This window comes from Nelumbo lutea, chromosome 3, assembly GCF_056320005.1.
Source record: "Nelumbo lutea isolate HS-2025 chromosome 3, American lotus-T2T, whole genome shotgun sequence".
Classification (NCBI taxonomy): domain Eukaryota; kingdom Viridiplantae; phylum Streptophyta; class Magnoliopsida; order Proteales; family Nelumbonaceae; genus Nelumbo; species Nelumbo lutea.
In genome coordinates, this window is record NC_142686.1 from 6,445,673 (window position 1) to 6,470,287 (window position 24,615).

The window sequence follows — 24,615 nt, forward strand, 5'->3', positions numbered from 1 at the left end:
ATATAAAAAGAAAAAAAAAAACTCAAAAGCTGTTTTTTCAAAAGTGGCTTACATGACAGAAATTATACCGAATAACAAAATTTCTAGATTTTTTTAAAACACTGATATCAAAAGCCAATCGGTAAAGAAGAATCAGCATCAATACCAGACATTAGGATAATCAGTTATTAATAAGTATTTATCTATAACTAATTAATAAACATTTGTTTATCAATAAACTTATAAGCAATCCAAAACGGGGGCGTAGTCAGACTTTGAACTTGGAAGCGTTTTGAGAATTTCATCTAAATTTGGCATCTGAATGCCAGGGAGAATGACCCTTCGGCCCAGGGTCAGAATTTTTAGACCCGAAGACTGTTGGGTAGATGTCAATTCGGAATTGATATTATGCGTTGGGAATATCTTCCGTATTTATCTGATATTATTTATGAGAGATATTCTTAATGCATAGTGAATGTGCATGCGAAGCGCTTTGAATGTTTACAGGACTACAGTGGAATTAAAAAATCCGCGGGCCTGTCCGCACTTTTCCACGTTAATCAAAAGTCATAAAGTCTGGCAAAACATCCATCAAATTCTACTCTGTACATCTCTCTCGTGTCAATTATTCAACTTACAAGGCGCTGAACCTGTATGTTGGGCAAATCGATGGAACTGGTCACAGGATCAGTTGAGAGCAATGGACTTATGATGCATCATCGACAATAAACGAGGCTCAACTTGAGAACACGAAAATGTACTTTGGTCAAATTTTCGAGCTGCACGGCTGCATGTACGTAAACAGGGTTGGACTTTGGAGTTTGGACTGAAAACGACGATGTCGATTTGTTTGACTCTACTGTTGGATGTAGATTTTGTACGGCCACTATGGCTCTGCATTTTGCAATTATCATATTGATAGGTAGTTTAAGATCTCAAAGAGATGGCCGGTTGTGCTTTTCAAGGAGGTTGTCCGAGCGATTACATCGCCGTTGCTGTATCCGTTATCGCCGTGATTCTGTATGCTCGTACCTCAAGTTTCTTTCTTTCTTTCTTTAATCCTTTCTTTTTTCCTTCTTATTTAAAAAATAATAAGAATTGGTACGGGCTTTACTTGTATGATTGGAGTGGGTCTCTCCGACAGGGACGTTAAGTTAACCTGTTAAAAATGGTCACTTACGAGTTTTTTTTTTATTCTGAATCAAATACTAGATTCGATAAACGAAATAGAAGGAGAATAAACATATTTGTTAAATTATTTAAATTTCGTATATATGATCCGTCCTCTCCTTGATAATGGATAGATGTGTTACTGGTAATTCTTTATAAATGAGTGAGAAATGGGGTTTCTCGATTGGTACTAATTGTAAGTGGAGTCAACTGTTGTCTGGTGGGGATTTGATCTCCTACTTTTGGTAATGGGTCCTTTTTGTGCGCGTTTTTAGTATATCAAGTACTGAGTGGTGCTTAGAGAATTCACTTATAATAGTCATTTGAACTGAGCTTTACTTCTATAGAACCTGTATGACACTTTATTGGAATGGAAAATTAACCTAGAACGCTAGTTTTAACACAGAATTTAGTAGCTAATACTTTTTCTTTTTACTTATTTCTTTGGACAATTTGTAGGATAACTATGAGTTTGATTCATTATCTTGTGTAGCTTACTGTTAGTTAGAGTATACCATATTCACTCTTGTATGATTAAAGCTGTATACAAGTGAAAAAATAGAATGTGAAGCAGTTCTCTCTCTAGTCTAATAGAAAACTAAATACTACATTGGAAATCCCAAATGGGTCACAAGACAAATCTGACAAATGCTGGGATAAGAAACACTCTCTCTGTTATTCCCCTTTCCACTGGTTTGGCTTTTCTTCTTTCCATCCCCCTTTTCTTTCTTATAAAGCATGAAAAGTTAAAGAGGGACTATGTATTTATCGAGTCTGGATATGCTGACCACAACACATTGCTGGCCACGCACATCCAGCTATACATCATGAATATCGGTGTTTTAAAGTACAAACAATATTCCTGATGTGTGGCAGGATGCTCGTGGCCAACAGTGTGTCGTGGTCAGCAGATCCCAACTAGTACTTATCCTCCTAGTGGTTACTGTTAGAAATCTAGCAAAAACGGGCTTTCCAGAAGGGTTATTCTTGGAAAAATGGTAGAGGATGGAGAATAACAATGTGCCAATGCCTAATAATGTTAGAGTTTCAGGAATTGTGCAAGATCTTGATATTGAATTAAGCTTATCCAACTTCTTTGGGCTGTCTGTGGGTATGCTAATGCTATGTCTGGCATGAGGATGGCGGAAGTTGTGATGGAGTTTTGGGTGAAAACTATGAAGAAAGGAAATTTGTCAGTTGGTTGGCATGATGTGTAGTGCAAAAGATGTACATATTTATAGGGACAAATATTGGAAGTGGGGTGATGAATCTGTTCTCTCCCTGTTGCATATGATTCTTATTAAAGAGGCCAAGGTGTTGTTGCCTTCTTATTTTATGGAAACTTTCTATACATTCACATTTAATAAGAGCTTCACACTTTCTGCATAAAAACATCGAGTGTCTGAACATCTATTTACAGCGATGTGGCAAGGACACAACCTGGATTATGTGCTGGATATGGAACTTATGCTAAAAATGGAGGTATCTGATATGGACACGGTACCCATTTTGAACAAGTGCATGTAACAAAGTTGCACAAACTTGATGCATATGTAGGTAGGAAAGAATGAAAAAGGTGCACTCAGTTGAAATCCTATCAATCAGAACATCTGTCATTGCATTATATGTATATTCTTCCTTATGCAATTTTATGGACTTTATCAATTGAAGGATCATTGTTATTTCAGAAAAATGATTACTTATGTAAGGGTCTAAATATGATCAATAAATATCATGGTTCCCCATGCAATTAAGATCAAGTACTTATTGGGTCTGTAGCTCAACTTCTTGATGCACTAAAATGTGTCATGAGGCTCTCTCTAGTGTACATTAGCCACTAAAAACAAGAAAAGATAAAAAAAAAATTGTCTTTTTGATTGTTGGCAAAATGGAAGACTGGCATATACCCTGACAAGGAATGGTAACAAGTTTAAAATGCAGATAAAGAAATGAAAGGAATAGCAGTAAACTGCACTTACCAGAAGTTTGGGGTTATAGATTGTACTTTCCGTGTAATAAGAGAGAAGAAGAATGAATTGGTTTTGCTTTCTAAAATTTGGTTGGTACTAAGAATTTCAGTGAAGAACCTTGAACTCTTTCAGAGGAATAGTTAATTGTATTATTTTGTAACCTTTCACTCTTTCAGGTAGGCCATCAGTTGCAGAAGGTATCTCCCTTGATATTATTAAAAGATTATTGGGGAAATATTCTATGCCCTTTGAGACGTTCTTGTCTTCTGTGTATCCTATGTGATCAACTGATTTTTGCCCATTCATACACTAGAGAGGAAATTATAAGAGATTCCTCCCTTGATTATCTTTTCTGTATTCTATTTTTCTTTCGGCATCAACATTACTGGAAAATGAAATAAAAAGAGTACTATGTTGTAGACTTACTTCATGATTCAATTAGAATAAGAATTAAGAGGAAACAGTCTAGTTTCTTCTGCTTGGATTATGTATAATGATCTTATCTTCTCAAGGGATACCATTTCAGTCTCTTTATCTGATATGGAAGATATTAAACTTACCTTATGAACCTCAGAACCTCAACATTATTAATCTTCTTTTTCAGGCTTCTTGCTCGTTCAACATTACCCTTTTTGGTTCACAAGATTCCTCGCACAAAAAGCAGTGATTTCTGGATCTTGATAATTCAAGTTGTTGCCAGCTTCAACCTATTATTTTCAATGGTGGTAAGATCAGCATGGATTTTCACTGCATGGTTATTTGCGTAAACATATATTTTCAGACCTCTTACCTATGGTTGTAACAAGTGGAAAATTCCATGATTCATGTAGATGGGCATCAATTTTCTGAAAATAGAAAAGAGACATAGGTGGCAATCTTGCTATATATGGGCAGGTGCTTTTACTTCTTTAGTTATCAATATTAACCATCATTTTACTCCACTGTCACTTGGTGATAGTGTCTTACTAAGGGGTCATTTGATAACGGCTGAAGTGGCCAAAATGAATGGCTTATTGCTTGTCTTTTTATGAATAAGTAATTAAGTAGGTCGAGCTCCGTAATGGCTGAATTGAATGTTGCCTTGAAAACTATTGCCCTAAATACTTTTATTATATGACTATTTTATCCTTAAAAAACTGAGCAATTAAGTCATTCAGTTCAGCCACTTTAGCCATTATAAAATGGCTCCTAAATATTTTCAATCTGTATTAAGTATTTTCTTAGTTGGATTGCTTTCCAGTCTGGCTTGAAGGTCCACTTGGATTTGGTTTGCTGCTGAGCTGTCGCATAGTACAGGCCTTTCAACTGTATCACATATTTGTCAAGTAAGTCAATAACTTTCAGCATGAGAAATCTTACCATCAAATTATACTAAAAAAAGAGAGAAAAAAACAGTCTTATTCTACTTAACTTTAAAAAAAAGAAGAAAAAAGCCTTATTCTACTTAACTCAAAAAAAAAAAAAAGAAGAAGAAGAAAAAAGCCTTATTCTAACTAAATGGGGTGGACTATACAAATCCTGTTTCACCATTCCAATCTATAAAGGGACATATTCTACATCAGGTTGTGAGGCTGGATTGAAGTTTCAACAGGTCTAATTTTAATTCTAGTTCAGTATTGATCTTTCCAGATTGACTAAAATCAATCAACTGATGGGTTTAATTTTTTGATGTCGGTTTGACTCATATGGTTATACCATGTTCTTTGACCAGACTGAGTCCTATATTCTATCTTCCAAGTTGGCCTACCAACCTGGTTTAAAAGCATTAGCATGATCTTCCCTCTTTATCTAACCTGGTTTAAAAGCATTAGCATGACCATCCCTCTTTATCTAAAACTTGGATAATCATATCAAGAGAATTGTTGTCTTCTCTTATATGGGGCTGGCTACAGGAATCTTGTACTGCAATTCCAATTCACACTTCAATCAATTTAACTGTTATGGGGTTGACTAAAAGATGGCTTTTGTCATTCCACTCTTATCAATGAGTTAGAAAATGCCTGCTAATAGGTTTTTATTCCACAACATTCTAGTTTGAAAACAATGTTGCAACCAGCTATTTTTATCATTCCATATACTGTGACCATATAATGGCATATTTTAAGGATATTTTCTAAGTTATCTCAATATACTTTCCTTTTTCGTCCTTCTATATTGCACTTTACCAGCTGACTTCTTTCTTTCTCACTTTCTTTGTTTTTTTGAAGAAAGGTAAAGGTATTGTTAATATGCAAATGAAAGTACATCAGCCCATGTACAATGAGAACATGCACATTGAGAATATAGAAAAAGAATCATTAAAGAGTCATCTGAAGGTCCAACTTTCAAAAAAAGAACTAAGTTGGACACCCTGAAAATTTCTATGAACACTGAACCAGGATCATAGCAAACCTATAAAATCTCTCTTAATTTCTTCCATGCTTGTATATTTATTATAAAAAATATGCCAGTTTTTTTCTTCCAGATTGACCATAGTCAACTCTTATTTTTTTTTCTTGAAAGGTAAAGAGAAATTCATTAAAAGAAAAGAGAATACAAAAGGAAGGTGTTAAGAAATCACCCAAGAGAGAGAAAAAGATGCTAATACAAACTTACAACCATTGACACTAAACTACAAGACAATAATCAATACAAAGACATAAAAGCACCATTTCCGGACACCTCCAAGAACTCTGAGACCACACAAGACCAAGACAACCAACTCCCTAATCTTCCCCTTTGAACACCTCCTCCTGCCCATTATCATCCTCATCCCACACCTCTCCTCCCTCCCCAACTACCACTTTCTTCAAATTCTCTTCCTTCCTCCTCTCAAACTCCTCAAAGACCTTTCTAGCAAACTCCTCACCTCCTCAAAAAAAATGCCAAGACTTTTACCAACCTCAATATTTTCTCCACGATTTTCTCAATAGGAAAATTTCCAGACCTCTCCACCTGTTTTTCAAGACTTCTATCAGGATTTCTCACTTCAGAGTTGAAGTCAATTCCATTGTCTTTTTCATGTTGAAAAATCCTCAACTAAGAACCTGATATGTTATGAACCCAAAAGTCCACACCCCAAGCATCTTCAATTGTTGGCACTTCTGTCTTCCCCCCTCTTCTCTTATAAACCCTTTTATAATTTTTTGTAGGTCCTGCCCCCACCAAACTAAGTTTCAATCAAGAAAGGACCTTGGTAATGTGAACAATGTACATATTCCTAGCTCCATAATTTTTCTTGGGAGCCACTTTTTCAGTTGTGTCCAAATCATTCTCTGCTGCCCTCCTCATACCTAAGTCCAGACCTATCATTCTAATCACCACTTCCTCAAAAGGACTGATTGACATCAGAGAACTCAACTTGGGAAAGAATTGCAAACATCTGCGTCGTTGTCTTCATTTCCTCCTTCGACATCTCCTAAAACCTTTCCAGATTCAGCTTCACTTGCCCCAATCACAGCTTCCTTTGTCCTCTCTCCCAACCCATCCTTTATTCCTATTAGGATCACCCTATAATTGGTAGCCAGAATTTCCTCAGCAGGAGAGAAATCAACCCAAGCCGTTATAGTGTCATTCACCTCATGGCTCATTGCTCTACAATCATCAGAATCAGATCTTCGATCAACTTCACATTCAGCACACTCTGCCTTAACCTTCTCAAATCCCATCTCTTTCCTGCTTTTGTTTAACCACACTGAGCTTGAAGGACTCATGTCTCTGATCATGCCAACTAATGGGTTCCATCTGCCAATCCTAAGATCTGGCAAACGTGTTTATCCCTATTCTTGATTCAAAATATCTCTCGCTTCTACCACATCACCAAAAGTAAAAAGGAAAAAAAAAAACAGCATTCGATTTTCTAACCTAAAGAGAACTCTTTGGATGCCATTCAGCAACAGCCCGCTCCTTTACAAGTTACAATTTCCACATCAGGATCAGAATTGACAAATTGACCCACCAAACTCCACCCCAGCAGCCTGAGACAATCACAAATATCTGCTGACAAATCCACAATCACCTCCTTCATCCTCTCAAAGAAGCTTTTCCATCCCGGCAGTTCAAGAAGATGGACACATCATCAAGCTGTTGTGGATTCAATGGGTTTCACCAATGCTAATAGCTTCGCATGCTACCCTTTCCACCAATACAAACTGCACCGTCCATCTTCATAAGATTCAATGGGTTTCACCAATGCTAATAGCTTCGCATACTCTTCAGATTTTTTTTTTGACGTAAAACCCTAGTCGACACTGACATATGTCAGATGGCATTTCTGATGTTTTAAACCATGCTTAAAAAATGGCAAGATACAAAAGAATACAATCTCCAGTGTAGTCAACTCTCCCTTATCTTTTAATTAACAGTTTCACCACCAATAGAGACGTTCTAGGTTGATGAATCAGTGGATTAGATGTACTTATAAGGGATAGGGTTCCTTGCAGAAGATGTATACTTTAGAAAGTGCCAAGTTGGTCAATTTTTTGTAGAATGCTCCAATAAGCAGTTTCACCACCAACAGGGACGTTCTAGGTTGATGGATCAGTGGATTAGATATACATGTAAGGGCTAGGGTTTCATTTGGAAGATGGGCCTGAGAGTACATTATTATTCTTTCCACAAATATATGCCCTGAATGATACCATATTTTTTATAGTGCTTGCTTAAGTTGTTGTGCTATACAATGTTTTATATTTCCAAGTATTGGTGGAAACAGCAATAAGATTATTTTTTGAAATTTTACTAACATTTTCTACACTTGCTTGCTAATGATATTTTAGGCGGCGTTTACCACCAATGAAATCATATATCTTGCTTCCTCTGATTCTTTCACCATGGATTGTTGGGGCTTCATGTAAGATGTTACTGCTCTGTTCTTCTTTTTTATTTTTTTAAGATGCTTTGGTATGTGTTAATCTTTTGAACCATGTTTGTTAATGCCTATTTTCTCAATATCTTTCTGGTAACTTTTGTTTCATCTTATGCTCAAGTATAGATAATATCACTTTGTATGTATCATAAATCCCTTTCAGGCCTTTCTGTATGTCTAATAACTAATAATTCCCTTTTCACATGGCTTTTTTTTTGAGTACAGCTCAAATGAAGTAGTAGTGAATAGATGCTAAACCAGTATCAAGGTATCATCTTAAATCAGTTAGATTTATTAATGAGGAACCTTACTCTTCCAAGAACAACTAGTATCTTGGCTTACGTAGATGATTCTTGTAGTGTTGAACTGACCAGGAGTAGCCATCAACTTCTGATATTAATACATTTCAGTTGCTTTGTTTTTCTAATAAATTTCAGTTAATTTCTCTCAAAAAATACAATCCATTAATAAATCATACGGGGCTGTTTGCTGGATTTACCTTTGCTTAATGCTGACTACATGCATTGAAAAAGCAAATTTTAATCCTTGGTTGCTCAATTTGTGAGAATTAACTGGGGGTTGTAATACAGGTGGTGTAATTCTTTCTCTTTTTTTTTTTTCCTTACAGCAGGTATTGAAAAATAACATCAGAACAAAGATATAACTTTTGTTTTAAAATAATAAGGTGAGCAAAACATACTTTAGAAATACTCATAAAAAATACATTACAAAACATTCTGAACAAGCTTTGTAGGTGAAGAGTTTGCTAGAAACGTGTCTGTGGAGTTAGAGAAAAGAGACAAGTTCAGAAATTCTGAAATCATAACCATGAACTAAAACAAGTTCTTTTGATGTGATTTTGTTAATAGATTGGGTGTTCTGGTAGAGGATGTTTCTGTAGGTATGAGGGTGGTGAGTTTATTTTGGATAGGTAAAGAGAGTATAAGTTTGGGGGGGGATGTAGATGTTTGAATTTAGTTTGATGATGGTTGAACTTGTGAATTAAGAGTCAGGGAGTTTATTTTGGTTTGTTAAGGGTGCTATTAGTGGGAGTTTATCTTTTGATACTAGGGAGTTGTGTTCTTTTTGTCATGAGTGGTGGGTGTTATTTATTTATTTTCCTCCTTTTTCTGTGGTTCCTTGTCACCAAACCTTGTATTCTCTTTCTTTTTTTTTAATGAAAATCTCCCTTTATTATAAAAACTACTATTATTTATAGGTCTTTTTGTTTCATCTTGCTTCTTCATCAGTATTGCTGACTAGCTAGAAACCAATATCTCTACATGAAAAGGATCTTAAAATTCAGCAAGTAAAGGAAAAATCTTTATATCTTAAAATTCAAGAACCAATATCTTGAAATGAAAAATGATTTCACAAGAAGGAAAACCTTCAATAAATGCTAACTCCTGTATAAGCAGCAAAATTTTCCCTTTTTTTGTCTTCATTATGGTGTTGCTGATTCAAGGTTGACTTGCAGCTTTCCTTTTTAATTTAATAGCTTCTGAGTCAAGCTTCCCTAAAAATGGAACCAAATTGTTGATAACATCGCAAATTGCTCCAAAAGGATTTTGGAAACTTATCTGGGCATAATGCTCTAAAAATTGTAATTGTATTGTAAATTGTGGAGAAATTTGGATTGAATTGTTTCATAAATCATAAGATTATTTATACATTTTACAAACATGTCAATTATAAATATATTACTAAAAATCTAAATATATATAGAAAAGTTATTTTTGCTATTTTTAATTCATATCTACCATATATGTATCCGAAAAAATAGAGTTTACTAGAAGCCTAAGATGATATAATCAAGTTTGACTTGAAAGTCAGTATGCTTTCTAAGAACCTTCAAAATAAGCCATTTTCTATCCTTTGACAAAAATCAAAAGAACTAGAGAAATGACAAAGAAAAGAACTAATTCTTAATTGAATTGATTTAAATTGCATGAATCATATAAATCATGAGATTCATGAATTAAATCATATGATTCAAACAAAAATTGTAATATTTTTGCAGTAAAAGGATTCAGACATAAGATTCAAATGAAAATCCTTGAGAATCTTATTTTAAATTGTGAATTGAATTATAATTTGTAAGATTTCGACAATGACACAACCTATTTTGATAAGCTAGGTACATCCGTAGTGAAAAAACAATATCCATATAACAAGTTTAAAAATATATACTTCTTGACAAACAATCAGGGGTTACCTGAAAATTAGATGTGCTCAAATCACATTGTTTCTATTTCTCATGGAAGCTATGAGTGATTCACATCCAACTTAGTTCACTATGTCCTTCTCTAAGCCAACATTACAGATTTTCAACTTGCATCTACTTACAAGACTAACCTGCTTTTTCAACTAGAATATTTATTGTGTATTTGTTTTATTTTCCAAAGTATGACTTATTAAAAATTTCTATTGATCATCAGTCCTGTGGATAATTTGATAGTTATTTATCAACTTTTTTGTTTTATTTTTCCACTGTCCTGTAGATTTTCATATAAGTTGCTTATTTTTAACAGCAAAAGGCCTTATCTGACTTGTAGTTATTCATATGAAGAAGCCTTTGAATCCCCGTTGCCACTTGCGAGGTCAATGGGTTATCCCAGTTGTGTGCCTCCATGCCTTGTATATTGCTGCCTTGGCTGTTGTGACATGGTCCGTTCAGCATATCAAGTTTCAATTTAATGAATTTAAAGACCTCTTGCAGGGAATAATTGTCTCTGCCACCTCCATTGGTATGTTTCTGCTTAAGTTCCATGCTGTTGAAGCAATTTGAGTTGATATGCAACTTATAGTATTATATTTTGTGCTTAGTTCTGCTTTAAGCTCTGGGTTTTCCATGGGCTATGATCTTCTATTCGGCCCCATTTACATACTTGTATCAGATGGAAAACTGTGATGCAGGAGCATCCCGCATCAATTTACTTGGAAAATGAAAGACTGAATTTTTTGTTGCCAACAAATGGAAAGTGGCTTTGTTGACATTTATGCTGGGCCTAGTGGCCAGATGCAAGAATAATAAGGCTTTGTTCTATACGAATGTTTCATTGCACTCAGTTGTTTGACCTTTGAAAAATAAAGAAAACTGGTGGCACATTAAAAGGCATTTATTTTGCACCCTTAAATTAAGCTGGGACCATTGCTTGGTATAGTTATAAAATCTGAGGCTGATGAGTGTAAGAACATGGGTTCAAGTCTGAGAGCAGCCACTGTGAAAAAAAAAAGCCAAAGGTTAGGTCCATATCCAGTCTACGTTTTCCAGGACCCCAGATTGTTTAGGACCAACATTGGGTAATGACCTTTAAATTAAGCTGCAAAAGCATGGTTTGGTTATCTTCTTCTCCATGGATAACCATTTTAAATTCTATTCTCTTTTGTTTTTTCCAGGAGTATGGATTGTTGCGTACATTATGAATGAAATCCATGAAAATACGGAATGGCTTCAAGTTGTCTCCAGGTTTCTGCTACTAGTAATGGTATGTTGTCTAATTGATCTATCCATTTGTTTATGCATATTTATATATATATTTAAAAAAAAAAAAAAAAAAAAAAATATATATATATATATATATATATATATATATATATATTTAAGCGCTCATAATTTAACAATGGATAATGGAATGGTAAAACAGGATTCATGTAGCCAACCCCATATAGTTGGAATAAAGCTTGGATGATGATGATGATCTATCTGCTTGCCAATTTTATGCATTTGTTGTCATCTAAATGTATATATTTTGTTTTAAGTCATACCCAAACTCATTCAGTTTATGAATTTTATATTTAATATATCGAATAAATCCTTTGAATTTCTCTTAACTTGCTAATACAAGGATTGTTAATATTTTCCACACAGGCAAGCATTTTTGTACATGCTTTCTTTTCATTATCAATCTCTCAACCTTTGCTCTCACAAATGAGCTTGAGGAGAAGGGAAAAAAGGGAATTTGAGACAATGGGTATGGCTTTGCACATACCTGATAGTGGATTACTCTTACAGAGGAGAGCCACCCCAGAGATTGATCATAATGACCTGCTGGATAGGCTTCTTCTGAATAAAAGATTTCGCCAGTCCTTTATGGCATTTGCTGACAGGTCTGTGTGTGCGTGCGTGTGTGTGTGTGTGTGCGTGTGTGTGTGTGTGTGTGTGTGTGTGTGTGTGTGTGTGTGTGTGTGTGTGTGCGCGCGCGCGTGCGTGCGTGCATGTGTCTCAATGCCACATTAGTATAATGGTTATTTTTGTTGTCCATATAATTACAGTTGTTTGGCTGGAGAAAGTGTACATTTTTATGAGGAAGTCCATGAACTTGGAAAAATACCCGTTGATGATACTGTAAGAAGGGTTTATATGGCACGGCATATTATTGAGAACTATATAGTTGCTGGTATGTCTATATTTTATTGAAATCTGACACAACTCTGCTTCTGTAACTTCTTTTACAAGGATGATACATATGTGTCTGACTCAAAGCAGTGGTTTAAATGAACCTGAGTGTCTCCACAATCATTAAATATGTCCATAACAATGGTAGACCAAGAATAGGGTCACTCATGGGTGTACTGTATCCCATAAATCTGGAAACTGGATGTAATGGTTATGATTGGTTAAGTGTGCATGTTCAGGCTGTGTCTGGAAAATAAATAATTTTCTAGATGACTCATTTTGCTTCTCAAAGCCTAAGGTTGAAATTATGGAAATAATCAATTTTTGTTGACTACTCAATTAGACCTTTTAAAAGATGAAAAGTCCATTTTCAACTGAAATTTCAAACTTCAGTACATAATGATTTTACTTGATTATGTGATTTCAATGTACCAATTTAGTCTTGTGTGTTAAAGTTCTTCAGGAGACTTTGAAAGCATATATGCACATGTACAGTATCTGTGGTACTTATGCTATTTAATATGATTTTTCATCCAAGTGGTGCTAGGTTTGTTGGGTCTAAGTTATAGCAGCAGGCAGTTCCACTGAAAAATGAAACTATATCTGCAATTCTTGTTTGAACAATCTGTTTGGCCCTTAACTATGCATTTTCTTTTGTTTCTCTTCAAAACCTTATCACTTCATGAAAGTAACTATTGGTGATCCTGCACAATTATGTGAGATGCAGGTGGAGCAATGGAAGTGAATATATCTCACAGAACTCGACAAGAGATTCTGGGTACTCTTGACCTGGCACACCCTGATCTGTTTAATAATGCAGTAAATGAACTGCTCCAATTGATGAAAGTGGTAATTATTTCCTCTTTTCATGCATGTTGGAGCTACCTGGTTGTTGTTGCTTTTTCCTTCTTTACTCTCAATTGTAAGGCATTCTCTCTAACTAAAAACAAATGTATCTGAAGAACTTGGGAAAAGATTACTGGTCATCAACATTCTTTATGAAGTATAAAGAGGAATTACAGTCGCAAGCAGATGGCCATGAGCTCATGGAGCTGGTAATTGGATGGGACATTTCTCAGTTGAGTTCTATTCATGGTGTTGATGATCCTTTTGGCCAAGAACCTCCCTCAAAGGGCTCTGTGACATTCTGATGTTCACAATTCAGACACATGGTGGAACCTGGAGATACTTGAAGTGGAATGTTCAGTTATGTCAGATATGTATCTTTTTTTATTTTTTATTTTTTAATTTTAGGAGAATTTTTTAAGTCTGTTGTAGAAAGAAAAGACAAAATGGGGGTGGGGGTGAAGAAAATGACAAATAGAAAAGGAAAATGGGATATGACACAATCACAGACACTATATGTAACACATATGTTTGTTTTTCCAAGGCTGATGATGTAACATGTGTAGAGAACATTGATGTGGGCCCCACAGCTGTGGTTCCACTCTGTCCGTAGGGTAGAATGTATCTAGTCACAGCTGTGGTCAATTTATCATTCTGTTATTCTAGTTATTTACTTTTCAGTTTTATATTGTTGTGTTATGATGTAAACACCAAGGACAGATGTGTCCTTTCATGTAACTAGCATAACATATAAATATTAACTTAAAGTGGCAGCGGCAAAATATTGAGATTCTGTTCTCCTCAAAACCTGTGTTCTACTGTTCTCTCATCACTCTTTCTCCTCCTTCTTCAATTTCTCTTCTTTTCGAACCTGAAGTTTCTTAGTGATCAAGACTGATAGCAGTCTTGATCAACTACATGGTATCAGAGCCAAATTAGGATTTCTCATGTGATCCTAATACCATTCGACCACATGAGAATCTCCTAGGACTGGGAGCTGAAAAGGAGGAGTTCGCAGACTGATTCTTGGAGATCGCGAGAAGTGCTAGCAGCTATTGGAAACTTGCTAGGGTTGTAGAGTGTTGGTGGTCGGGAAGGATCGGAGAAGACTAGGGTTCGGGTAACCCTAGAAGGCAGTGAACAACTTTTCCTTGTAAGTTATTTACTTTCTAAGAAGTTATATCAGAGAAGATAGGTTGGACCTATCTGGAGGTGAAGGCGAACCACTCTAGGGTTTTCTCTATTCGATTCACTAGGGTTTTACAGCAAACCCTAGGCCGAACCACTCAATTGTGTTTCTCTCTACTCTAGGGTTTGAAAGTGATCTTGCGGCAAGCCCTAGTGTTTGACTGAACCTTGTGGTTTATATATACAGTTTCTAGGGTTTCTTATTAACCCTACTACAAGTCTATATACATAGTACTGATTGGATTGTGCAACTGAATTGTTCACCTTAAGGATTGATTAAAACCCTAACTCTCCCAAGCATATCAGACCTATTTTAAGTTGTTTTTTCAGAGTCCTAAGGGGTTAGAGCTCTACGGACAGCTATTGTTGTGTTGGTTAGTTGGTTTCAGTTTAGATTTATCTTAGTTTGTGCACATACATTGCGAAGACAGATCAGGCCCATACTATTTTTTGATTGTGATTGGTAGTCTAAGTGCTGCTTTGAGACTTGACAGAAATGAAGTTTAAAAATCAAGCAGAAGGCAGCCTCGGGAACATCAGTTATGATAATGTTTCTAAGATGGGTGGTTAGATTATGACCATAAAGTTTGATGGATCAAACTATTTGGAATGGGCCCAATCAGCCATGATGGCTATTGGTGCAAGATGTAAATTAGGGTACCTCTTGGGAGATATGAAATAACCTCCCAAGGGAGACCCGACATATACCAAGTGGATTCAAAAAAACTACTTGGTTATGACATGGCTATGTAATTCCATGCAGCCTCATATTAGCCAGAATTATTTGTGGGCAAATACAACTAAGGAGATATGGGATGTTATGAAAGAAATTTATTCCCAACCCCTTAATGTTGCCAGAGCATATGAATTGAAATGTGAAGTGAAAAATCTTAAACAAGGAGAGAGACCGGTTTCAGTATATTTCTCTACCTTGCAGTCCTTGTGGCGTGAGATTGATCACTTAGAGACTCTTGAGCGGGATAGTCCTAGAGATGCACAGATATATAGAAAGCAGGTTGAGACAAACTGGGTATTTGAGTTTCTGGTAGGCCTAAATTCAGAGTATGATATTGTACGACAACAGATTTTGACTAGAGACATTGTGACTCTCTCTCAGGCATACTCATTTGTACACAGTGAAGAGACCAGAAGGAAGGTTATGATGCAACCTCAGCCCCCCACACCAGCCTTTGTAGCGGTCACACCCAAATCAGGGGGTGATTCAGAGAAGGACAGGAGGAAGGAAGACAAGAAGGATGTGGTGTGTGAACATTGTAAGAAGCCCAAACATACAAAAGAAACATGTTGGAAACTGCACCCTCACTTGGTTCTTGCGAAGTTGAGAAGCAAGAAGGGCACTGCTCATGTAGTAGTGAACACTAAGTCAACATCCTCATCTGGCACAAAAGGAACATCTTTAGAGACCTTAGCTGCAGTTTGGGCTGCCCTAATGCAGTTAGAAAAGGAAGTTGGAAATTCAGTTCAGCCACCGTAGTCTTCATCAGCCCTCGCCACATCTGCCTTCGCACATTCAGGTACTCGAGCTTCAGCCTATCATGCCTTAGCTCCAGGTACTACTGAACCTTGTTGGGTAATAAACTCAGGTGCATCTGATCACATGACTAGCTTGCCTTCACTGTTTACTACTTACTACTTGTCTTCTGGTAGGGATAAAGTATCTATTGCTGATGGCTCCCTGGTTCCTATTTCTGGAAAGGGTGATATCAAGTTATCAGATACTATATCCCTGTCATCTGTCTTGCATGTTCCTAAGTTTGATACTAACATTCTTTCAGTCAGTAGTATTACCAAGCATTTGAACTGCTTAGTAACCTTCTTTCCTGACCGATTTGTTTTTCAGGACCTGGAGACGAAGAAGGTGATTGGGACTGGCCGTGAGACAAATGGGATCTATCTGCTCGGGGAGAGGTTTCGTCAGGGAGAGTTAGTTGAGAAGATGTCTTTTGTTTCTTAGAGTGTGAGTCTGGTTATGCTTTGGCATAACCGATTAGGTCATTTGTCTTTTCGGTCTTTACAGAGTCTGTTTCCTATTTTATTTAAGTCTATTGAGTTGTCTCAGTTACAGTGTGAAAGTTGTGAGTTTGCTAAGCATTGTAGAAAGCCTTATTTATTGAGTAATAAAAGGAGTAATAATTCTTTTGATATTGTGCATACTGACGTTTGGGGGCCTTATCATATCCCTTCCATGGGTGGGTACAGATATTTCTTGTTATTTGTTGATGACCATACCCATTTTTCTTGGGTTTATCTCATGCGTTCACGAGATGAGATACCTTCCCTGACCCAAAATTTTCACCAAATGATCCTAACCCAGCTTGATGCCAAGATCAAAGTTCTCAGATCTAATAACACAAAGGAATACTTTGCTAAATCATTGACATCTTATCTTTTTCATCATGGGGTTATCCACCAGAGCTCTTGCCCTCATACACCTCAGCAGAATGGAGTTGCCGAAAGGAAGAATAGACACATTTTGGAAGTAGCTAGATGTCTCATGTTTACTTCCAATGTTCCTAACCGCTTCTGGGGTGATGCTATCCTCACGGTGGTATACCTTATTAATCGGGTTCCTTCCAGGGTCCTTGATATGAGATCTCCTTTTTCCCGCCTACACCCACGTGAGGACTTGTTTTCTATTCCCCTTAAGACATTTAGTTGTACTTGTTTTGTTCAGTTTCTCGGACCCCATCACTCCAAGTTTGAACCCAAAGCCTCAAAATGCATCTTCTTTGGTTATGCACAAACTCAAAAGGGTTATTGCTGCTGTGATCTTGTCTCAGGGAGGAAGTTTGTCTCCATGGATGTCACTTTCTTTGAGGGGACACCCTATTATCCTCGAGTTTCCTCTCAGGGGGAGAGCAGTGAGAGTGGGGGTTTGAGTCATTGTCTTCAGGGGGAGAGCAATGAGAGTGGGGCAGTTCCTTTACCTATTCCATTGGGTGATGAGGGCTACAATGGTGAGGGTAGTCAGAGGGATCAGGAGTTGAGGGAGAGCTGCGATGGTGAGGGTGGTCAGAGGGATCAGGAGTTGAGGGTCTATCACAGGCGGTACAGGCAGGTTGATTCTGATCATCAGCAGTCAAGGCCAGCTCCAATCTCATCTGCAGTTGCAGGTCCAGGTACTACAGTCCCACCCATTTCACTTTTTATAGATGATATTGACCTTCCGATTGCAGTCCGTAAAGGGAAACAACATTGTACCGCATCTACAACCCACTGTATTTTCCATTTTTTTATCCTATGATCGCCTATCTCCTATTTACAGGTCCTACCTTAGTTCCATTTCCAATGTCCCTATTCCAAGAACAGTGCAAGAAGCCCTATCTGTCCTGGAATGGAAAGATGCAATACAAGCTGAGATGGATGCCCTGTTGAAAAACAACACCTGGGAGGTAGTTGATTTGCCCAAAGGAAAGAAAACAGTTGGATGCAGATGGATATTTACGGTGAAGCATAATGCAGATGGATCTATTGAGAGGTATAAAGCTCGGTTAGTTGCAAGAGGGTTTACACAGACTTATGGCATAGATTACTTGGAGACCTTTGCACCGGTAGCCAAGATGACACTATTTGAGTCTTATTATCCCTTGCAGCAAGTTACACTTGGCCTTTATACCAAATGGACGTGAAAAATGCCTTTCTGAATGGAGATATGCAGAAAGAAGTTTACATGCGTTTGCCTCTTGGATTCTATGATGCAGAGATGGGTAAGAAGGTCTACCGGCTCAACAAGGCTTTGTATGGTTTGAAACAGTCACTTTGGGCTTGGTTCGATAGATTCAGACTAGCCCTTGTGAAGTTTGGTTATGTAAAGGCCTAGTCAGATCATACCCTATTCATCAAGAGGGTGGAGTCCTCTTTGACACTATTGGCAGTATATGTTGATGATATTGTGGTCACAGGGAATGATAACCATGAGATTGAGTCCCTTAAACAGCTCCTTCATCAAGAATTTGAGGTGAAAGACCTTGGTGCACTCTGGTATTTTTGGGTATTGAGGTTGCTAGATCCAAACAGGGGATCTTTATCTCTCTGAGGAAATATGTCCTAGACCTATTGGCAGAAACTTGAAAGTTAGGTGTCAAGCCTGCAAACACACCAATTGAACAGAACCACAGGATTAGTGCCGAGAGTGGGGAACTTCTTGAAGACAAAGTTATGTTCCAGCAATTGGTAGGAAAACTCCTATATCTCTGTCTCACTCGGCCAGATATTACTTATGTTGTTAGTGTTGTTAGCCAGTACATGCATTCTCCTAAAACCACACATCTTCTTGTGGTAGAAAGAATCTTAGCCATTTGAAGAGATGCCCGGGTAGGGGTATACTGTTCAAGAACAACAACCACATGAAGGTGGAGGTCTATACAGATGTTGATTGGGCTGGGAGTGTTGATGACAGAAGGTCTACCTTAGGATATTGTGCCATTGTGGGAGGAAACCTTGTCTCCTGGAGAAGTAAGAAACAAAGTGTTGTTTCCCAGTCAAGTGCTGAAGCAGAATACAGGTCCATGGCCAACGGAGTGGTTGAAATCCTATGGCTAAGATCTCTACTTGAGGAGTTGGGTATTGAGTATGAAAAGCCCCTGATGCTGTATTGTGATAATCAAGCAGCCATTAATATAGCACATAATCCAGTACATGACATAACCAAATACATTGAAGTTGACCGCCATTTTGTACGAGAGAGGGTCTCATCTCAAGAAGTATGCTTCCCTTACATCACATCCAGTATGCAACTAGCAGACATCCTCACTAAAGTCGTATCAAGAAAGAAGCTAGAAGCGGATCTATCCAAGTTGGGAATGATGAACATTTACTCCCAACTTGAGGGGGAGTGTAGAGAACATTGATATGGGCCCCACAGCTGTGGTTCCACTCTGTCCATAGGGTAGAATTATATAGTCATAGTTGTGGTCAATTTATTATTCTGTTATTCTAGTTGTTATTTACTTTTTAGTTTTATATTGTTATGTGTTATGATGTAAACACTAAGGGCATATGTGTCATTTCATGTAACTAGCATAACATATAAATATTAACTTAAAGTGGCGGTGGCAGAATATTGAGATTATGTTCTTCTCCTCAAAACATGTGTTCTACTGTTCTCTCATCACTCTTTCTCCTCCTTCTTCACTTTCTCTTCTCTTTGAACCTGAAGTTTCTTAGTGATCAAGACTGATAGCAGTCTTGATCAACTACAACATGCAACAAAATTGGCCCAAAATTTTGGCCGATATCAATGTTGTTGTAAGGCTTACTTAATTGTTACTTTATAGTTGCTGTTAGTAGGCTGTTGGACAGTTACAATTACGTGTTTATTTTTTCTTCTTTCTTTTTTTTTATTATTCTGATTCTAGGATATGCCGCTAGGGGCATACTTGTAATTTCTGATTCTTTTATGAAGTTAATATAAATAGAAAACTGGTGGCAGCCAGTAGTTACTTTTTTCCTCTCAACTGTACCTCTCTCTTGAAGGGTTGAGAGATCCATCACATGGACGTCCAAAGATTGCGGAATAAGGGGCGAATTTCAAAAATTTTTCTCTCCCTTCAACTGGGAATCACATTCCCTATTTAGAAAATTATATTTTCAAGGATAAATCTTGAACCTTAAACTGAATCAGATCTGAACCAAAAGGAATGGGAGAGAATGATACCTGATACGGAGAAACAATATCTCCTAACGAATGTGCTCACGCCCAAGGAAGGATCCAAAGACTGCTCCCACTGAAGATGGCGCAGTGCAGGATGGAGCAGAATCAGCAGTGTTCTTCCCCAAGAACTCTGTCCTTCGCAAGAAACAGCAGGGATGGAACGTGAGCACAGCTCCCTTTTCAATCCTTTATCAAAGAATTGATGTCAAGATCCAATCTTGACTTCTCCCATAGCTGGAGATCGAACTGGCAAACAGGGCGGCAAGAGCAGGGAGGCGACAAGAGAGTATTCGTAGGGTGCAGAATTCTCTCTTCTTGATTTCAGCACTAAAGAGGATCTGATGTGTTTCTTGGTCTCTCTCAAGGCTGCCGCCCCCTTCCTTCTTTTGTTAACTTGAAAAGATCAGCTCCTAATCCCATTAGGAGGTGCTTATCCAAATCATATTTGGATCAACCTTCTCTTCTAATGATAAGGATAAACCCTTATCTTATCTGCAGATTAGATTAGCTTTATCTTAATCTTATTAGGAGGTTTCTAGATCTGAATCACATTCAGATCTGGACTCTCTGAGTGAATAGGATTAAGACCCTATCCTAACTGCTAATCCATCTCAGAATTCGCCCCTTTAATTAACTAAATTAATAGCCCAGTTCGAAATGGGCTTTAGGCCCATTAAGCTTATGTGCTCACTTAACCTTCCTAACTACTGCCCAGTTGGGCTTCCTTGTATGGCGTGGGACCCAAGCATTGATCTACACATCAGCCACATGGGTTCGGCCCAGCCTTTGTTACAAGGCCTGGTCGAATACACTGTTAAAGACAGTGCACCCCCTGAAACCCATCAAATGGGCTCTATGGGCCCAACACTTACCCTAAGTGGTCCCTGGGCCAAGCCACCTTGTAACACCCAGGGACTGTGGGCAGATGCAAGATTAGCCCATCAGGTATTATCCTCAATGGTCTTACACTTAACCTCTCAGCCCATAATGATCATACACTGCCCGACAAGAGAGGACCTCTCCCTCGGCTGTAAGGAACAGTGCTGCACTCTCCACTTATATGGATCCCGGGAATTAAAACCCTTTTGCAAACATTTTAGAAACCATAATATATATACTTTTATATCTCATATAAAATATATTTTGCAAAACAAATTTCAACGGTTGAAATCGGCTGCCGGCAGTCTTGGTTTCCAACAGTGAGAGTGCATCCCCGATCATTACCTTTGTCCGACAAAGGGGCTGATCCTGTCACTATGATCACCCACTCAGATGAATTCTCGGATTGTCCCAACATACTCAGGTTTTGACCCCCGCTAAGGATCTCACTGATTGGTACATCAAAGACAGCCCGATCCGACACCTAGTGCAGTATCATAATCGAGTCTAGGGGTCGGGTGTAACTTTCCAGTTTTGCCCATCAATCTCCAAGGTCCAGGGCAATACTGGAAATCTGGTCCAGTTCAAAGATTCAATTAATCCCACACTGTATGTGCCTAGGGTCTCACCCCGGTAGCTGAGACAAGCCACCCCAACCGACTTGGTGGCACCACAGTGTCAGCCTTGTCAGGATAAGTCTCCCCAGACCGACCCACTGACTGTGAACATTCAAAACTAACACGAGTCTCAATAAGTGTCCAGTTTAAGGGTAATACACAGAAACATACCAAGGGTAACATCTCTTCCTCTCTCTCTCTCTCCCAATCCCCACGAATCACCACATGGTATCAGAGCCAGGTTTTCTGGGTTGAAAAAGACCTACGTTCCCTGCTGCCCTATTCTTAAAAAGTGTTTGGACGTGGCTATTTCTGTAGAAACCCTAGCAGGTTTCTGGAGATTGTTTCTGTAGAAACCCTAGCAGTTTCTAGTAGCAGTTTTTTTTTTTTTTTGGGAAACCCTTGCAGTTTCTAGCGACAGCTTTTGTGATTTCTTTTTCTTGGCCGTAATAGCAAGACAACCCTAGTTGGAGAAGGGTGATGATGGTGCAGACTCCTCTGTTCGATGCTGTGAAGTCAACTTCAGATTAGCACCTTCGTACAAGTGCTAAACAAGTGTGTTTTTTTGCTTCAGTTTGTCTCAGCCTTCTTTGGCCAATGGTGCGTAGGGCTCATGCCTTGATTATATAGTTATTTGTTTGGACGTTGGATGGTTAGAGTGTGTGAACTACAGTAAGGCTGATTGTAATGTCTGTATTGGTGGTGTTGAACCAATTACCGGACTGGTTTATTGTTCTGTTTGGACGTTGTGTTGACTGAACCCCTTGTTCTCAGCAGTATTCCCTTTGTTCTCAGTAGTATTTAATGTTCTTTTGCTCGCATTCTAGGAGTAAACCCTGAGTTGCTCACATTCTAATTGTGGCGGCTGTGTTGTTGGGTGGTATTTGGACTGGTTTTTGGTAGTATTCGATGGCAAGTCATGAATTAACTTCATCGGGGGCTACACCAACCCGCAACACAACGGGTATGGGAGGTGAAAACATGGTTTTTCCCATGCCAATTACCCCTTTAAACGGTTTGAACTACCTGGAGTGGGCTAAGAGTGTAAAACTCTATGTAACGACAAGGGGTAAAGCTGGTTACATCAATGGAAGGGTGAAAGAACCCAAGGGTGAGACGGCTGAACATGATAGGTGGGACCAAGAAAACAATATGGTGATGTCTTGGCTCCTCGCAGCCATGGAACCTGATGTGAAAAAGAATTTTATGTGGGCAGACACCGCCAGTGAGATCTGGGAACAGGCCAGAATTACCTATTCTGAGCAAAGGCATTACGCCAAGGTTTACCAGTTGCACGCTGAATCCTCAACATGTAAACAGGGAAGCTGTAGCTTGTTTTCATACTATTCAGCCCTTACCTCCATATGGAAGGAATTGGACCATTATCAGGCCATAGAGTAGAAGCACAATGATGACGCTAAGGCCTACAGGAAGCTGGTCTCTCAGCAATGGGTGTTTGCTTTCTTGTTGGGACTGAACCCTGCATATGAACCGTCAAGAGTGCAGATCATAGGAAGCAAAGAGTTGCCTACGGTTCACGAGGTATACTCCCTTGTCAAATCTGAAAAAAGCAGGTGGAATGTGATGGTTACAACTGAGGGGAAGCAACAAGTTGCCTTGGGTGCAATGAATAATAGCTCCACGGGAAAGAAAAGTGACCCTAAGAAGGCGGATGATAAGGATAAGCTATTCTGTACCTATTGTAGGCGTTCACGACATACACGTAACACTTGTTGGGACATCCACGGGAAACCCAAGTGGGCAACAAAGAATCAAGAACAGGGTAAAGGTCATTTGAAGAAAATGAGTACAACACACGTGACAACCCAAGATACTCAAGTTGCCGGTAGTACCTAGGACCACCGTAATAAGTCTGACCCCAAGGAGGATATAATGAATTCCTTCAGAGAGCACCTGGAATCTTATGGTAGGGCCTTGCGGTAAATGGACAATTCAGTCACTGGTACTCCCTCTACTTCATTTGCATCTACTTCAGGTAATATGGCTTCTGCATTCCATGTCACTCCCACAAATTCCCCTTGGATCATTGACTCAGGGGCCTCTAACCACATGACCAGTAAGCCTAACTTATTCCAGTCTTAGAGCCTTTCGTCAGGAAGGGATAATGTGAGACTTGCAGATGGCTTTTTTTCTTCCATTGCAGGCCAATGATCAATATCCCTTCCCCATGGCCTTAACCTGAATTGTGTATTGCATGTCCCTCAGCTTCCCATAAACTTGCTTTCAATTAGTAGCATTACAAGCTCCTTGAATTGTAGTGTGACATTTTTTGCTGACTCATGTGCTTTTCAGGATCTAACTTTTGGGAGGATGATTGGTAGAGGAAGCGTAGTGGATGGTCTCTACATTCTCGACAACAAAGCTGGTCTCTCGGTGTCATCCTCAGAGTCGCATAGTCAGTCAAATTTTCTTGTGGCATAGTCGTTTAGGTCATGTTTCTTTCGAAATAATAAAATCTTTGTTTCCAATTTTATTTAAGTCATGTTTAGTGTTAGAGTTCATGTGCCAAACGTGTCAGTTGAGCAAACAATGTAGAACAACTTTTCACTCAAGTAATAAAAGATTAAATGTTCATTTTCATGTTGTGTATTCTGATGTATGGGTCCTACCGATGTAATCTCTGAGGGCGGATATAAGTACTTTATTACATTGATCGATGATTACTCTCGCTATACATGGGTAATTCCTATGCGTAGCAGAGACAAAGTTCTAAAGATAGTGAAAGAATTCCAGAGGATGGTGTTTACACAGTTCCATGTTGAAATACAAATCTTCCAATCTGATAATACGAAGGAATACTTCCATGGGGAGCTCAATGAGTTCTTCGCCTCCTATGGATCTATTCATAGGAGCTCATGTGCCAGAACACCACAACAAAATGGTGTTGTAGAAAGAAAAAACAGATACCTTCTTGAGGTAGCCCGCAGGATGATGTTACACATGAATGTCCCAAAAAGGTTTTGGGTGGATGTTATACTTGCAACCGCGTATGTCATCAACCGCATGCCCTCTAGAGTACTGAACTA

General features: G+C 38.3%; 1 protein-coding gene across 2 annotated transcripts; it reads left to right on the forward strand.

Moving 5' to 3' along the window:
• Nucleotides 1-359: 359 nt before the first annotated feature.
• On the forward strand, nt 360-24,166 carry LOC148862607 (regulator of G protein signaling 1-like). Of its 2 annotated transcripts, XR_016109057.1 has the most exons (12): nt 360-999; nt 3,724-3,844; nt 3,950-4,013; nt 4,360-4,444; nt 7,877-7,950; nt 10,521-10,712; nt 11,365-11,453; nt 11,837-12,075; nt 12,241-12,365; nt 13,092-13,213; nt 13,327-13,570; nt 23,882-24,166. XR_016109057.1 is itself a non-coding variant. In XM_088974754.1 (11 exons), the coding sequence occupies exons 1-11, from the start codon at nt 923-925 to the stop codon at nt 13,513-13,515; spliced, it is 1,377 nt and encodes a 458-aa protein (XP_088830880.1). In that variant the 5' UTR covers nt 360-922; the 3' UTR covers nt 13,516-13,896. The 2 variants fall into 2 exon arrangements, 1 of the variants encoding a protein (XP_088830880.1); XM_088974754.1 differs by lacking the exon at nt 23,882-24,166 and having other exon boundaries at nt 13,327-13,896.
• The last annotated feature ends 449 nt before the right edge of the window (nt 24,167-24,615 follow it).